Raw genomic sequence first — 16338 nt, forward strand, 5'->3', positions numbered from 1 at the left:
TTATTTTTTATTTTATTTTATTTTTTCAGTGTTCCAAGATTCATTGTTTATGCGCCACACCCAGTGCTCCATGCAATCCGTATCCTCCATAAGACCCACCACCAGGCTCACCCAACCCTCCACCCATCTCCCCTCCAAAATCCTCAGTTAGTTCCTCAGAGTCCATAGTCTCTCATGGCTCATCTCCCCTCCAATTTCCCCCAAATCACTTCTCCTCTCCTTCTCCCAATGTCTTCCATGTTATTTGTTATGCTCCACAAATAAGTGAAACCATATGATAATTGACTCTCTCTGCTTGACTTATTTCACTCAGCATAATCTCCTCCAGACCCGTCCATGTTGATACAAAAGTTGGGTGTTCATCATTTCTGATGGAGGCTTAATACTCCATAGTATATATGGACCACATCTTCCTTATCCATTCATCTATTGAAGGGCAATTTTGAAGTTTATGATCAAAACAGCTTTCTGTCAAAAAATAATATGTGCCATACATGGTACACCTGCTGCGTACCATGTACTCCTCTTGACCCTGGACATTCAGCGGTGAGCAAATTAGACAAGATCTCTGCTCTCACCATGCATACATCCCTCTAGGTGGGGCGGGGCAGAAATCAACAGCCAAGTGTGTGAAATATATCAAGGGGCAAATGGGAGCGAAGGAGGAATACTGAGAAAGGGAGGTAGACCAGCAGCAGAGGAAATGAGCTGCGGGGTGGATGGGCTACTTTTGATTGTTAATCAGGTGGAGTGGACACTGGAATGATAGAAAGGAGGCCATTCTGTGGAGTCTGGCAGAACACATCTGGCCACTAAGGAAATTCCAGAAGCCGGAGGAACAGAAACCAAAAGTGGATAAGAAAGACTGATGAGCAGTGGAAGCAGAAAGAGGACAGAGACTGGTCACATAGGACCAAAGGCCAAGGTTAATGATCTCCTCCATGTGATGGGGTCATTAGGAGAGTTTTAAAAAAAGATTTTATTATTCATTTGAGAGAGAGAGAGAGAGAGAGACAGAGCATAAGCAGGGGGAGAGGCAGAGGGAGAGAGAGAGAGACAGACTCCCCACTGAATTGGGAGCCCAAGTAAGGGCTCAATCCCAGGACCTGGAGACCATGACCTGAACCTAAGGCTTAACCATCTGAGCCACCCAGGTGCCCCTCATTAGGAGATTTTGAGCAGAAGTGACATGGTGTTACAAAACCTGTTTTATACAGATTTAAAACACATATGTTTAAAAACAAATAAATGATTCTGCTTACTATGTGTGCAGAATTTTAAAACAAAATGAAATTATTCCCTAAGTCCCCTGCCTCTACCAGCCTATAAAAAACTGAAAGTGTAGGGGCACCTAGGTGGGCTCAGTGGGTTACCATCTGCCTTCGGCTCAGGTCATGATCCCAGGGTCCTGAGATCGAGTCCCACATTGAGCTCTCTGCTCAGCAGGGAGCCTGCTTCCTCCTCTCTCTCTGCCTGCCTCTCTTCCTCCTTGTGTTCTCTATCTCTCTGTCAAATAAATAAACAAAATCTTTAAAAAAAAACCCTCAAAATTATAATTATCGCCTTCCTTTTATCTGGAAAAATTTTACGCAAAAATACACATAATTCATTTGAAAGTTACTAAACAATTAAAAATGCAAACCAAAGCATGTATGTATTCAGTAGTTTTTAAATGCATAATTAGAAAATGATAAATAAAATACAGAAACTTGAATGTTTTAAGTCGGGAATTTCATATGTTGAAGTTTTTTTTAAGGTTTATTTCTTTTAGCGAGGGTGGGGAGGGGCAGAGGGAGAGGGAGAGAAGGCCTCAAGCAGACTCCCTGCTGAGCGGAGACCCTGATGCAGGGCTCCAGGATCCTGCCATCATGACCTGAGCCAAAACCAAGAGGCAGTTGCTTAACTGGCTAGGCCACGCAGGCTTTCCATGTTAGAGATTTTTTAAACGAATCTAAGTGAGAAACTCTGCTGAGAGCTAACATCTGAAAATAGAGTAAAATCAGAGTATTTATTATTTGTAATTGGGATGCCAGCCTTCTAATCTGGTATATGCCAGGACTGCAGATATTTGAACTGAAATTATTAATGTAAAGAAATAACAGTCTCCTGGGGCACCTGGGTCACTCAGTGGGTTAAATTCTGCCTTCAGCTTGGGTCATGGTCCCAGGGGCCTGGGATCGAGCCCCACACTGGGACTCAGCAGGGAGCCTGCGTGTGCCCCCCTCTCTCTCTGCCTGCCTCTCTGTCTGCTTGTGATATCTCTCTCTGTCAAATAAATAAATAAAATCTTAAAAAAAAAAAAAAAAGAAAGAACGATCTCCTTCAATCTCTGTAGCTATTTATTGGAAGATAGAATATCAACAGGGTAGGTCCTCCAAACCCACAAGTCTCCAGGAGTTATAAGAAAAAGAAAATTATCATTACTATAAGTAAATAAAATCTTTAAAAAAATTATCATTACTACACAGTGTAAATTGGAATAAAATTATTGAAAGAAGTGAGTGAATCACATTTTTATGGGAGAAGGAAGAGGAGACTTTCTGAACTACTTTCTCTCTTGAATATATACATAGGCAGTACACTATTTATACACACTTATTATGTTATCATATGTATATTTATTTATGCATACATTATTTATTGTTACATACGTATCTTATTTTAATGTATGTGCAGATGTAGATGTGTAAATGTAGAGACATATGTGATTTAGTACTACTCTCTTACTAAAATCACCAAGAGAGAATTTCTGAGATAAGCGCCCATGTGATACCTAGAATATCCAATTCTCCATCTCCATCAAGGATGACACAGAGGTTCAGGATACATTGCACTGCCCTTGATGGGATTTCTTAGAACATAATTTTTTAAAATTCAGAGGTCACAGATGCACCAAAAACAAGTGTATTTTCTTATTATGCCAAGATCCAAGTGTCATAGAAATGTTCTGCTTGGGCTGATGGACAAAATGAAAAGTGAATAACATTTAATCAGCTGAAAAGTATCACCCAATAACTCAGATTTCAAGATGCCGTGTTGCAGACGGATTTCCCTGGTAACAGCTTTCTTTGTGTTCCGTAGAAATATGTGAGAAAATAAGGTTGACATGTTCCAGTTTGTGGATGCTCAAAAGAGCTGGTCACAGTGGTTGCATCTGATGGACGACTGGGGGGAGCTCTAGGGAGCTCTGAGTGCGGGGACCTCTGTTTTTCCCTTCTACTCAGCTTCTAGGATCCCCTACAGCCTCCACCCACTGGTTCCATGGGGAGAGCTAACTGGAGAATCACAAGATGGGCTTCTCCAGTCACCTTGCGGGGACTCAGAGCACAGAGCTGTTTGAATAAGAAAAACAAAGTAAATTTAAACAAATGACCCAAAGTTGTGGAAAACGGCATAGGTGTGTCAAACTATTCATGAATTCCCCAGTGCCGGGAAAATGGTCGAGAATGTTTCCTATATAGGATACACTTCTCTACTACCCAAATGTCTTCCTTTGAATGTCTCTCAAATTAATTCTCTTGCCTCATTACAACTTCCTATCTCATTCTCCTGCTCAGAAACTATGAGTGGATCCTGGCGTCCTGTCCCCTCCAATATTTCCTGTTACATGGTGCTCCTTGCCAGCCTCAGTCTGGCCTCTTCTGGCATCCCACAGCACTTCCTGCATCCTGCCTCCAGGAGAGGCTCGATGCAGGGAGACACCATTCTCTGACTCTTGTCTTCTCCAGCCTCTCGTGCGGGTCCATCTTCAGAGCCCTCATCCATACAGGCTACAGGAATTCTGGACGACCGGCCAAAGAAGCTTTCTGCAAACATTCTCTTCAATTCTGTGCTTTTTTCTTTAAAATCCCATAAATCTTGAGGTGCCAGGGTGACTCAGTCGGTCAGGCTTCTGACTCATGATTTCTGCTCTGGTCATGATCTCAAGTTCCTGAGATTGAGCCCCGCATGGGGCTGTGTGCTCAGCGGGGAGTCTGCTTGAGTTTCTCTCTCTCCTTCTTCCTCTGCCCTCTCTCTGCTCACACACACATATACACACTCTCTAAATAAATAAGAGCTTTGGATGAATAAATGAATGAATAAATAAATAAAATCCCATAAATCTTATATTCTATTTCATAAAGTATCTACATCCAATTATAAAAAGAATAACAATGTTTCTACCCACATACCCCTAGTCTTTGGGTAAACTTAAGGACAAAGAAGTTGTCCCACCATCCAATGTACTGATGCTTATTCTTTTCCCCCAGCCATACTGTACACATATCCCACCGTAAGAAGCATGGACCCATTGCATCTCAAACATTTTAGAGTTTAATCATGTTCTAACTGTATGGTCCACCAGTTTTCAAACTTCTTAGAATCAGTTCAACTGTTATGTCTTCTGAACTAATTATTTAGCCCACTCTCACTTCTCAAGGGGGCTGGTTTCCATGCCCTTCTTGTGGGCTTTGTAAAAAACCTTATTTGTTATATTTCACCTTATTTGTTCCTGTGAGTTTCTCACTTATTAGTCCTTGAGATCCTCAAGGAACACAGAACAATGCTTATTACTAAGTATCAGTTGAGCTGAACTAGACTGAAATTCTTTCCTCGATCAGCCTTTAGTCCAGTAAATACTGGCTATTACTACCGCAGAAGAGTGTATGAACAGATACAACTTCAGAACATACATACAGGTAACTTCATAACCTAAAATAAAAAAGACATTTGCATGGCAAGAAAACACTTAAGCAAATATTATATTCCATACAATTTTAGATGTACAATGAAGGTCTTACTTGGTACAGTTTAAAGGTTCAAAAATGTAGGTATTTAATTTTGAAATAAATGCATAGGAAAGTTTTCTCTACTTATCTATTATAACTCCTTTTGGAGAAATGTATTACATTTACTTTAATACTTATTATTTGTTACAACCATAGGCTATCTAAGATACAAATAATTTTTCTATGTCTATATTTAGCATAATTTTATATTTTAGACAGGTGTTATTTTCCATTTTGCAGTAACAAAAGAATAGCAATGTTTTAAATGTGTCCTTTTATAATGCCAATGAAATGGAAATTTAAATGAGAGGCTGTGTCTTTCATAAATGCTTTGCCATCTGTCAGTCAAATAAAAACTACTATGTGATGATTATCAACACACTTGTTTATTAAAATTAAAGGCCAACAGTCTTAGTCAATCACGATGCTTCCAGTTATATTTTGTTCCCTACCTGCAAAACAGAGCTAGAATTTGACCACTTCTTAGCACTCAGACTCCCATCAGTCCCATCCAAAGCTACTATGTTTCTTGCCCCTGGACCATCTCAGGCCTCTACCTGGTGTCCCTGCTTCTGCCTTTGGATCCCGACCATCTTCTTTCCACATGGCACTTACAGGTGTCTTTAAACAAGTGTGTTCGGTCACCCCTCTTGGTCTCATCTTCCTCAGGGTCAACCCAATGCCCTTACAGCAGCTAAAAGCCCCCGCCAGACCCAGCGCTGCTCTGCCCGGCAGTCCCTCTCACCTCCTCTCTCCTTCACCGCACTCTAGCCACCTAGTTGTCCTTACACTTTCTCGGGACTTGCTGTCACTCCCTCATGGCCTTTGGTCTGTGTCTGAATGTCCCCTGACCATGGTACCCTGACCCACCACCTTCACACCACTCCACACACCCCATCCTTTTCTTCTGCTCTCTCTTCTTTATTGTTCTAATCGCTGGAGAAGATCCCGGTCTTTGAGGAGCTTAAACCTTATACATTGTGGTGGATCATCTTTAAGGATCCACATTATAGATAGAAAATTACGAAGTCCTTCTCCAGATAAAGCTGCCTCTGTTCTTCACTACTGACATGGTCCCATTGGTTGGTTCCTTTACTTCTGATTCCTCTCCAGGTATGTGGGCTCCTTTGAAGGAGGGGTTTCATTCATCTCATCCGCCTCCCGACAGACTAAGTGCTCCGTAAACGTTATCCAATGAGGGACTACCTCATCACTACAACAGGGAAAGTTTTGGGGGTGATATATGTGGGCTTCTGATGTGCACATTCTAAGATATTTTAATAATTTCCAAATAATTGCCTTACATGGTTTGCATTTTCAGAATTGATGTGTTCACCTAAAATTCTCTTTGAGATGTGGAACAATGTATGACTGTAACTTTGTCATTCGCAAATAGATTGACTGAATTCAATCCAGACTGTAGTAAGGGAGACTCTTATGGCAGGCATTCTCTGTGACTGTCACTGCGATACTGTATTCCGTACCTACAAGGACAGCACAAACATTACGCCAGATAACAGAAGCCATTAGACTTCTTAGAAACATGATGAATGTGTCTGAGTGGGGTCTTCAGAAAAGGAATGTATGGAATCACTTGAAATTCTTTCTTGTTAAAAAAAAAAAAAAAAAGATGATGAAAAGAAAAGTGGGGGCCTTTCCAGGGTGCTCTTGAAAAGGAGTGTAGAAGCTGGCCTTTGGCACGCAGCTGTTCTGAGAATCTAGTTGGGATGCGGCATGTCAGCTTGGCCACTGGATGGAAAGTTCTGAGGCTCTTTGGCCTCCATGCTGGCCTCTTTGGTGGGCAGCAGGATTTTCAGTGTTCATCCGTGTAGACAAACTGTACTTCATTCTCAGGGAGATGTCTAGAAAACTTCACTGTTCGTGATCAGTTAGCAAAAAGGGGGATGGATAAGGCCGAGGACTGTGGGAAAAGTAATGTTTGTGGTATTTCAGGCAATTTGGTTGTTTTTTTGTTTTTTGCTTTTTGATTTTGGTTTTTGTTTTATTTTTTGGTGTCCTGTAAAATGCATCACTGTGTGGAATCATGATTCACACTGAGACCAAAATAAAGGTCTTTCTTCTCTTTCCTTTATGTCTTTAGAGAATGGTATCATGAGGGTCATGAGAAGTGGAAATGTTGAATTGCTATAAAATAGATCATTTCAGAGATTTTCATGAGAAATGGTTTTCTTTAACCAGGAACTTGTTACCAAATCCATAACCAAATACAATATCAGCTACTTCTTTAAAATTGAGGATACTAAAAAAGGAAAAATGTCCAGAATCGCCCTTCAAGATGTTCCTGTTGTTAGAGGTGTAGGCAGTTGCCTTGGTGATGGTCCTCAGTGCCGTCTGAGGACGTGTTGAATGGGGTGGGAGCTGGGTTTGGAAATCTGTCAGGTGACAAAGATTCTCGAACGTGGAGGTCTTTGCACTGGGAAGAATAAGGGAACATGAAACAACAGTAACAATGTATTTGCAGACTTCTTCATCTTTTCCATATGTTCAAAACCCAAATAGCTTTCTGCTAGATGTAGATGGAGATGAGGCCCAATTCCCTCCACACTCTACATCAGGACACATGAGTATCACCTGGGAGATCTACATGAGACCAGAACCTTCCTAGTCATTTAATTTGTTACCAGTTAGATCTTTTGTTACCAGTTGCATCATTTGCTACAAGTTGCATTTTTAAATTTGTTTATTAGAAACTAACATGTTAAATCAAAACATGGTCTTCCTCTCTCTTTGCTTAATAATTCTCTCTTTGCTTAATAATTCTCTCTGTATTTCAGAAAAGGGTTTTCTTTTTTTTTTTCCAATTAGTATCACTTCAGAATTATTTTTCAGTGCCTTTTTTTTTTAATCAGTAAATTTACCATAGCAAGAGAAACCACTGCACTTCTGTTCTTTTTAAAGATACAGATTAATTCACTCCTGTACTTCCTTGGAAATAAACCTAGCAAAATAGGTCATGGGTACAATATTAATGGAGTACCTTTTGATATTTTTTAAATGACAATAGAATGACTGCAATTCATTCTAGAATAAATATATTCCTTATTTAATCTCATTAGTTATACACCAGATGAGATTAATGACCTATCAGATAATAAACAGTCTACACACTAAATAAAATTTATAAAGCTATAACTCGGAACTGACTCTATCATACGTTATATATCATTATATTACTAAGCTAATTCATATATTGACCAGGCAATAAGTCAATTAGGAATACCCATTAACGAGTTAATATGGTGGGTAGTTCCTTGACAGATAATATTTGTTGAGCTCTTTGTTAAATAATTCACATTTGAAGTTTCATTGACTCCTGAAAACAACCCATGAGACAGGTTCACATTTTCCTCATGTTTTGTAGACATTTAAGTAACGTGCCTTAGGGGACACCAGCTGAAGAGAGGGAGAATGATGTGAACTTTGTTGCTCCCGCCTCAAAGCCAGCATCCCCCTCCAAACACTGCAGTACATGTGCTCTCTAACACGTAATTTAAAAGAAACATAATCCATCTTGATTCACCTATGGAATGGAGAAAGCAGATCATTTTTCACAACTAGAGAGATATATTTTCTCTCAGAATTCCCCAAAACAATTTCTACCTTAAAACTAAAAAGGGGGGTATGTGGGTGGCTCAGTGGGTTAAAGCCTCTGCCTTTGGCTCGGGTCGTGATCCGAGGTTCCTGGGATCAAGCCCCACATCGGGCTCTCTGCTTGGCGGGGAGCCTGCCTCCCCCCTCTCTCTCTGCCTGCCTCTCTGCCTATTTGTGATCTCTGTCTGTCAAATAAATGAATAAAATCTTAAAAAAAAAACACACAAACAAAAACAAGCAAACAAAAACTAAAAAAGACTTTGGCCTTTATCAGTTGTCCTTCTGGGTTGCTTGGTGGAAACTATAGGTACGCACATCAGCTCAGACTGTGTGGAAACACTGACCCGTTAACTGGCTTTACTCCAATGGCAAGGGGTGGAATTCACTGAGGTAAAATGGTTTTTTACGAGCTGATAACTTTGCAGTTTCTACATTAAAATGGAAAAGTGAGTTTCAGTTACCTCTGGTCCAGCCTCTGGCTTCACATCCACCAACTTTGTATCTTTCAGTAGTTTCTTAAGCAGAGAAGATTTTTAATTTTTAAATACCAATAGGGAACAGAAAACAGCTATATCTATTTTTTATTGTTTCAACCAACACCACTGAAAAATAACAGTTACTTAAGAATTGACTAAAATCACTGGATCCAAAGTACCTGTTTTCAGTCAGCTTTCCGTGAACCCTCTTGCAAACACTGTGAATTGATTGCTTACTAATTAGTAACGTGAGAGGAGGTGCTCTACATTACTAATCCCGCAGCCCATTATTAAAATTTACAGATCCAGCTTAGTTTCTCTTAACACTAAACCAGAAACCCAAAGACATACCCACTTTAACACCAGGTAGATCCCTGAGAGGTACAGAAATGTTTACCCAGGTCCTTAGCTATTTAAGGATCTTATTTCATAACCTGTAGGTTAAAAACATAGACTCCTCCAGCCTCTTCCTTCTCCTCCCTAGGTCCAAATTCCTACTCATTTCAGATGCAGAGTAAGTGAGGAGCCTCTTATTGTCAAGAACACCTGTAACCCATGCCCTGTGGGTCTCACTATCCTCAAAGCAACTCTTCCTAGCATTTCTCTAAATGAAAATAGTTACCCCCCAAGAGGAGTTCTATTTCCTGGTAAAGTACTTTGTTACCCACTGTCCATCATCATCATCATCATCATCATTGTATGAAGACTGCCATGAGCTCGCAAACACTGCTCTGATTGGATAGATTATTCCTCGATGTTGTTATCAATTTAAGGATAATAGCTAATTCATTGGTAAATACATTTTATTCAAATAAATGCAGATAATGGTAAGAGTAACAAGTTCTTCAAGTGGCAAGGGCCCATTATTTGTGCAGCAGGTGATATTGCATTACCTGCATTTTTCTTGTATTTAACTGCCCATCCGTTTGTTTCCTGATTTAAAAGGCTTGTATATATTCTAGCTCATCATGAAAAGATAAGGAAGAAAACCCCTGCATCTTACTCTTGAATGATTTTTAGATACTTTTCGTTCCAGAGTTTAAATTATGAAAACGGGGGGTTCCTGTACGGCAAGGGTGTGGAGGCCACTGTCACTGTCCCCCGATACGAGCTGGGTGAGCTTCACTGATGCGCTGTGCCCACGCATCCCAGCCTTCATCCCCAAGAGACTGTCTGTGTCAAGTTGAAGAATGCTCTCTCTCTAAATGACCTGAAAGGACAGGCAGAAGGGCATCGTTTTTGCTTTGTTTGATTGGTTGATCTTTTTATTTCTCCTGCTGTGGGGTTCATCAGCTTCCATCTTCCTTACTTCTAGGAGACCACTCTCTCAATCTCGGTACCTGAAGTTCACAGCAAGGCATACAAATCAGTGTGAGCTGCTCACTTAGGAGCCGCTGACTGAAGTGGACCATCGATCAAGGATCATTCAGTTAACGAATTTGTGGTTGTCTACTCCAGTTATATATGAAAAGGCCTCTCCGGTCATTCCTTGAGTCTATCCAGTTCAGAACAGTAGCAGATAGGAAATTTGTTCATTCCAGATCTAATTCAAGCCATGTTTTGCCTATGTATATTTCAACATTGCTGGTTTTTATTCAGTCATTGGTATTAATGTAAGCAAATCTGAATTGCAAGTCAGTTTTTTTAAATTTTTTTATTTGTTAAAGACATAGTGAGAGAGAGAACACAAGCAGGGGGGATGGGAAAGGGAGAAGCAGGCTTCCCACCAAGCAGGGAGCCCATTGTGGAGCTCGATCCCAGGACCCCGGGATCATGACCTGAGCTAAAGGCAGACGCCCAATGACTGAGCGACCCAGGCGCCCACACAAGTCAGTTTTAAAAGAGAAGGAAACACAATGAAATACCACTACGAACTATTAGAATGGCCAAAAGCAAAACAAAACAAAACAAACAAAAAAACCTAGCAAACCTAAATGCTGACAAAGAGGTAAAGCAACAAGAACTTTCATTAATTTCTGGTAGGAATGCAAAATGGGGCAACTACTGTGGAAGACTGGCAGTTTTTTTACTAAACTAAACATGCTCTAACTATACAATTCAGCAGTTGTGCTCCTTGATATTGACAAAAAGGATCTGAAAACTTAGGTCTATACAAAAACACGCAAATGATTATGTATAGCAGCTTTATTCATGATCGCCCAAACTTGGAAGCAACCACGCTGTCCTTTAGTGGATTAATGGATATATAAAGTGCACCACATCCACACCAAGGAATATCATTCAATGCTAAAAAGAAATGAGCCATCAGGCCACGAAAAGACATGAGGAAATCTTAAATACGTAGTACTCGGTTAAAGAAGCCACTCTGTAAGGGTAGATACTACGTGATTCCTACTCTGTGATATTCTGGAAAAGGCAAACCATGGGAGAAAAACATCATCAGTGGTTTCCAGGGGTTAGGGGAAGAAAGGGATGACTAGGAGGGCACAGAGCATTTCAGGGCAGCGGAATTATTCTGTATGATACTATAATGCTGGATACGTGCCATTATATATTTTTTCAAGACCCAGAGATTGCACAACTTGGAGAGTGAAGTCCTGGAGACCGTGGACTTGGGATGACTATGACGTGTCCTCATCTGTAACCAATGTACCACTCAGTACATGGGATAATGCAGGAGGCTGTGTATGGGTGGGAAAAGTGGAATATGTAAACTCTCTGTACTTTTTGCACAGTTTTGCTGTGAATGTGAAACTGCTCTAAAAATAATGTCTATTTAAAGTAGTAAAAATAACAGGGAGAAGGAAACGAACATGACAGCCAACCACACTATTCTTCCATTTGTCTGATAAATATTTACTAACTTACTACCATCTGCAGATGTTCTTCTTGTGCGTGCATTTTATTTGATTTTACATATATTAGATCTGATATTATATGACATTGGATTAGCATTGTTTTAATAAATATTAGATGTCGACTTTTGAAGCACTTTGCATGAAGTTGATGAGGAGAGAAAGGGGGAACTCGCCTGGAATGATAGCGTGTGGACTAGACCACAAGCCCTACCAGCTGGGTGTGGAGTGCCCAGTGGGGAGCATAAATGAAAAAGAGATCGCTGGCCAGTTAGTGGGAGTAAAGGTGTCATTTCAAAGAAAAGAGTTTCCCCTGATCATTTTTCAAAGAGAAGTTGTACCACATTAATGTTTAACATAGGTTTCTTTGGAGTCTTTTAAGAGTTTAGGGTTCGTTATAAGGAGAGACAAGAAGAACTGGGAGCAGGGAGAAGTTAATGGGAGGCATGGTCCAGGAGAAAAGCAAAGCAGTGGGGAGGCACAGAGGACAGCGTCCGCACCCACCCACAGCAACCCACAGCGCCTGGAAGTCCTGCCATGGATAGAGACCCTGCAAGGGACCTGAGAGCCCACCTGTCGCCTTTCTCCCTGATCCTTTTAGGATGGCGGGGGCAGCAGGAGGTGGCAGGACCAGCCGCCTGACCATCACCTTTCATGTCTATGAACTCAGTTCTCGTTCAGGTTTGGCTTTAGGATTCCTAAATTCTTAGGTAAAATTCAACCCAAGAAAACTATAGTTATATATATATGAAAAAATATATATATGGTCCGGTGATGCCCCCCAAAATAAGCTTATCATCTTAGTTGTGTTTCTCTAAATAGATTAAAATAAAACTCAAGATTTCATTGTAATTTTAGATGTATGACATTAACTAGGCTCACACAGAAAACACTGTGTGTTTGGTTCACATTGTACCATTAAGAATTGATACTGCATTTGTTTTGAATTCATTTTTCCTTTAATGCTTTGAAATAATATTTTAATAGCTTAATGCATTAAGTCATGTGTGAATGGGAAAATAAGTTATAAACTGGGGATACTAATTGTAGTATACAATATAGCTAAATATACAGATACAGATAAGATAGATTGATTGACTTACTACACCATCTGCTTTTAATGTATAACCAATCAGTGAACTGAAAAATGGCTTCTTTGCCTCTTTTTTAATGGCCTCATCGTTATGGAGATCATTAAACCCAAACAGTTTTTTTTTTAATTAATTTATTTATTTGACAGACAGGGATCACAAGTAGGCAGAGAGGCAGGCAGAGTGAGAGGGAGGAAGCAGGCTCCCTGCTGAGCAGAGAGCCCGATGTGGGGCTCGATCCCAGGACCCTGAGACCATGACCCGAGCTGAAGGCAGCGGCTTAACCCACTGAGCCACCCAGGTACCCCAAACCCAAACAGTTTTGAGTAAAGCATACACATGTAAATACACACGCAGAGAGAAAACGACACTTACAGTTTAAACTTCTGTACAAGTAGAACATCCTTTCGGAAGTATTACCCTAGTGGGGGTGTGATTACAACCTAGATACATGTATGGGACACATGTATAATGACCACAGACTGCATCCCTCTTGAGTGGATGCCAAGCAAACACTGGTGAAACTCTACATTGGGGAAAAGTTGTTCTCTGCTTCTTTCTCACTTTTTTTTAATGGACCCAGTAACACCCGTAGCCACTTTCCCAGCGTGCACTCACCATCACAGGCTGTGCTGACACCTCACAAAGCTAATGTCCTCCTCCACGGCCCTGTCCTCCTGTCCTGCTGTCTGTCCTTCCCTCTTCCATCCCTGGTCCTTCCCACGGGCCGTGAGATACGTGAAACGCCATATTCATGTTCTCCAAGTCAGGGACTCAGCCCAGGAATTCTGTGAGAGCTTCAGCTTTCTCTCTTTCATTTTGGGGATGGATGAAAGTCAGTCCTACAAGCAGAATCTGAATTCTCAGATGGCCCACGTCACGTGGATGATGCAGGCCCCCGTTTTATCTGGAGACTGGCGTGGGAAGTGCTGCAGTAGCCACCTGGAGACGGTCCTAGCCATTCGCAAAAGGGGGTGGTGCTCCTGAAAAGACAGAGATCACTTGATTTTGAAAAGCCAAGTTCCAACGAATCTTAGAAACTTGACTGTCACTGGTAAAAGAGTCTCCCTCTCCATTCACTCAAAGAATTTTTGTTCAACATCTGCTATGGGATTGGCACTGCTCTTGGGATTGGGATAGAGATCTGGGCGTGAACAAAAACAGACTTGCCCTCCAAGAACACACATTCCAGCCAAGAGTCAATGACAATGAACATAATAAAGAAGTTAGGGCAGGGATATGATAGATATGGGATATGATGAATTCTCTAACAGATTACGGTCAAACAAGAATGTCGGCCTGGGATGAGGGTCTGGCTCAGGATTCAGTTTTAAATAGTGTGGTTGGAGTAACTTCACAGAGAAAGTCATATTTTCGCACCTTTAAAAGGGTGGGGATGTAGCCATGTGTCCAGCACATCTGTGGGATGAATGAGTTTTCTGTGATAAGAAAACTAAGTAGGGAAAGTGCCAAATTATAACCATTTGCCATAAACCATAATTTTTTTTTTTTTACAAACCATAATTTTTCAATCCCTGGGGGACATGGAAGTTAAAAAAATGAAGATGCTATTACTGAATGAATCATGTTATTTTTTTTCCATATAAATAATAAATGTTCAGATACAGCTTTGCTAATGAAAGCTCCATGAAATGGTCAATACGGTAACTAGCCCATTGGTTTTCCATTTTAATTTAAAAATTGGTCTAAGCATTAAAGGACAGCAAAGAGAAGACTTATCTAAGGACATATTGCAAGGTGGTGTTTTTTTTTCCTTTGCTTATTTTGAAAAATCAAAACTGTTATGGATAAAAGGAACATCAAAATTTAATGTGATATTTTGGTATTAAGCAGATACCTGAGTTAAGCATAACATGCGTTGGTCTTAGTGGTCTGTCATTGTGACTGTCTTACCTTCCTGGGCTTCTTAGATGAAAATCCTTGTGTTGGTTTTTCCAGTTTCTCTTCAGCTTCTGGTTTCTTTAAAATGTTGGGAGAATGTTCTGATTAAGCATAGTTTTAACATGCTGTACTTCAGTCCCACAGCCCTTTAAGACAGTGGTTAAATTTAATAAGTCCCAGGAGCGAGAAGCTTCTCTTGCTCCTCCGTCTGCCTCATGCCATGAATATGGGCCATATTTAATAGAGAGAAATGTCCAAGACCTCTCTTTTGAGTGAAAATCACCTTTTCAAAATCTGTGACTTGAAAGGAGATATGTTTGAAATGTGATCAGTAGGCTATGAAAGCATGTGAAGGCAATCAAATCTAAGGAGAACACTGGTTGGTTTTCCTTTTTCCTTTGTGTGCTCTAAGTCAGTTCATTGACATTAATTGTAGCCACGGCTCCGTACGAAAAACCTGTTTGGGTCTAAATGCTGCAAGCTTCCTCTCTAAGGCCAAAGTTGTTTCCTGTGCTCTTGCAGATAAGGAGACAAGGAGGCATCCAGCTCCTGGTGGACCTGCTGGACCATCGGATGACAGAAGTCCACCGTAGTGCCTGCGGAGCCTTGAGAAACTTGGTGTATGGGAAGGCCAACGATGATAACAAAATTGCCCTCAAAAACTGCGGTGGCATCCCAGCGCTGGTGAGGTTACTCCGCAAGACCACCGACCTGGAGATCCGGGAGCTGGTCACAGGTTAGAGTCCTTATTAACAGCACACCTGCCTCCCAAGATAAAGTCTCCTTGATGCAACATGGTAACAAACATGCTGCCCGAGGATGGTGGTTGCAGGGCTTCCCAGGGGGGCTGCTACCATGGGCAGTCCCAATACACATGAGCTGAACGAGAGAATAAAAGGCTATCTGATTTAATACCTATGGATCGACCAAGTGGGATTGTTAGAATGCAGCCAACATAACCCTTCTAAAATTCTATGACCTGGTTTCAGTTTTGTCACTTGATTTAGAAGTAGCCCAGCACCGTACAACACCCAGAGGTGATCATGAAAATGGCATTAAATAAGAATTGATAAAAGGATAAGATATGTGAGTTGTTATTAGTAAGGTGTATTTTCTGGTTTATAATGTGATTAAGAATGTGATCTCATCATACTTAACACCTAATTTCTTGAAAAACATATTTATGCCTACTAGAAGTCCCTAGGTTATAGGATTACATATTACATACATATTACATGTTACGTACACATTACATATGGAATTTCTCTCACATACATATATATTTATGTATTATATATGTACATACATATTATGTTCATATACTATATTTGCATATATGTTTATAGTCTATATTTACATATTTACATGGAGGGAATTTTTCCAACGTGAACAGGACAGCAAGCCTTTCTGGGAACACAGAGCTCTTGAGTGTTGTAAAGTAGAGATCACTGGCACCTCAGGACGCCATGAGGATCTGATGAGTGAGAACAGGGAAGCATTCAGCTGTACCTTTCCTGGCATCTGTATGAACATTGGAATAACGTGTAAACATTAGCTTTCCCTCTTGTCCCTACCCTTCTACATGCGCACTTTTACTCGCTAGAGGGCTCGCAGCGTGAGCGGCCTCAGTAAGGGCTAGAGTACTCTTCTCGGTTATCCACACTGTCGTTTG

At 40.8% G+C, this 16338-nt stretch overlaps 1 protein-coding gene across 4 annotated transcripts in view; it reads left to right on the plus strand.

The window, feature by feature from the left end:
• The window catches only part of CTNND2 (catenin delta 2), a 901368-nt gene that overhangs the window by 676105 nt on the left and 208925 nt on the right, over positions 1-16338 (plus strand). For all 4 annotated transcript variants that reach the window (XM_032337744.1, XM_032337745.1, XM_032337748.1 and 1 more), the window contains one exon: positions 15189-15402. In XM_032337744.1, coding sequence (XP_032193635.1) covers positions 15189-15402 — 214 coding nt within the window. The remainder of the gene's footprint in view (positions 1-15188; positions 15403-16338) is intronic.

Source organism: Mustela erminea, chromosome 3 (assembly GCF_009829155.1).
Source record: "Mustela erminea isolate mMusErm1 chromosome 3, mMusErm1.Pri, whole genome shotgun sequence".
Taxonomy (NCBI): Eukaryota; Metazoa; Chordata; class Mammalia; order Carnivora; family Mustelidae; genus Mustela; species Mustela erminea.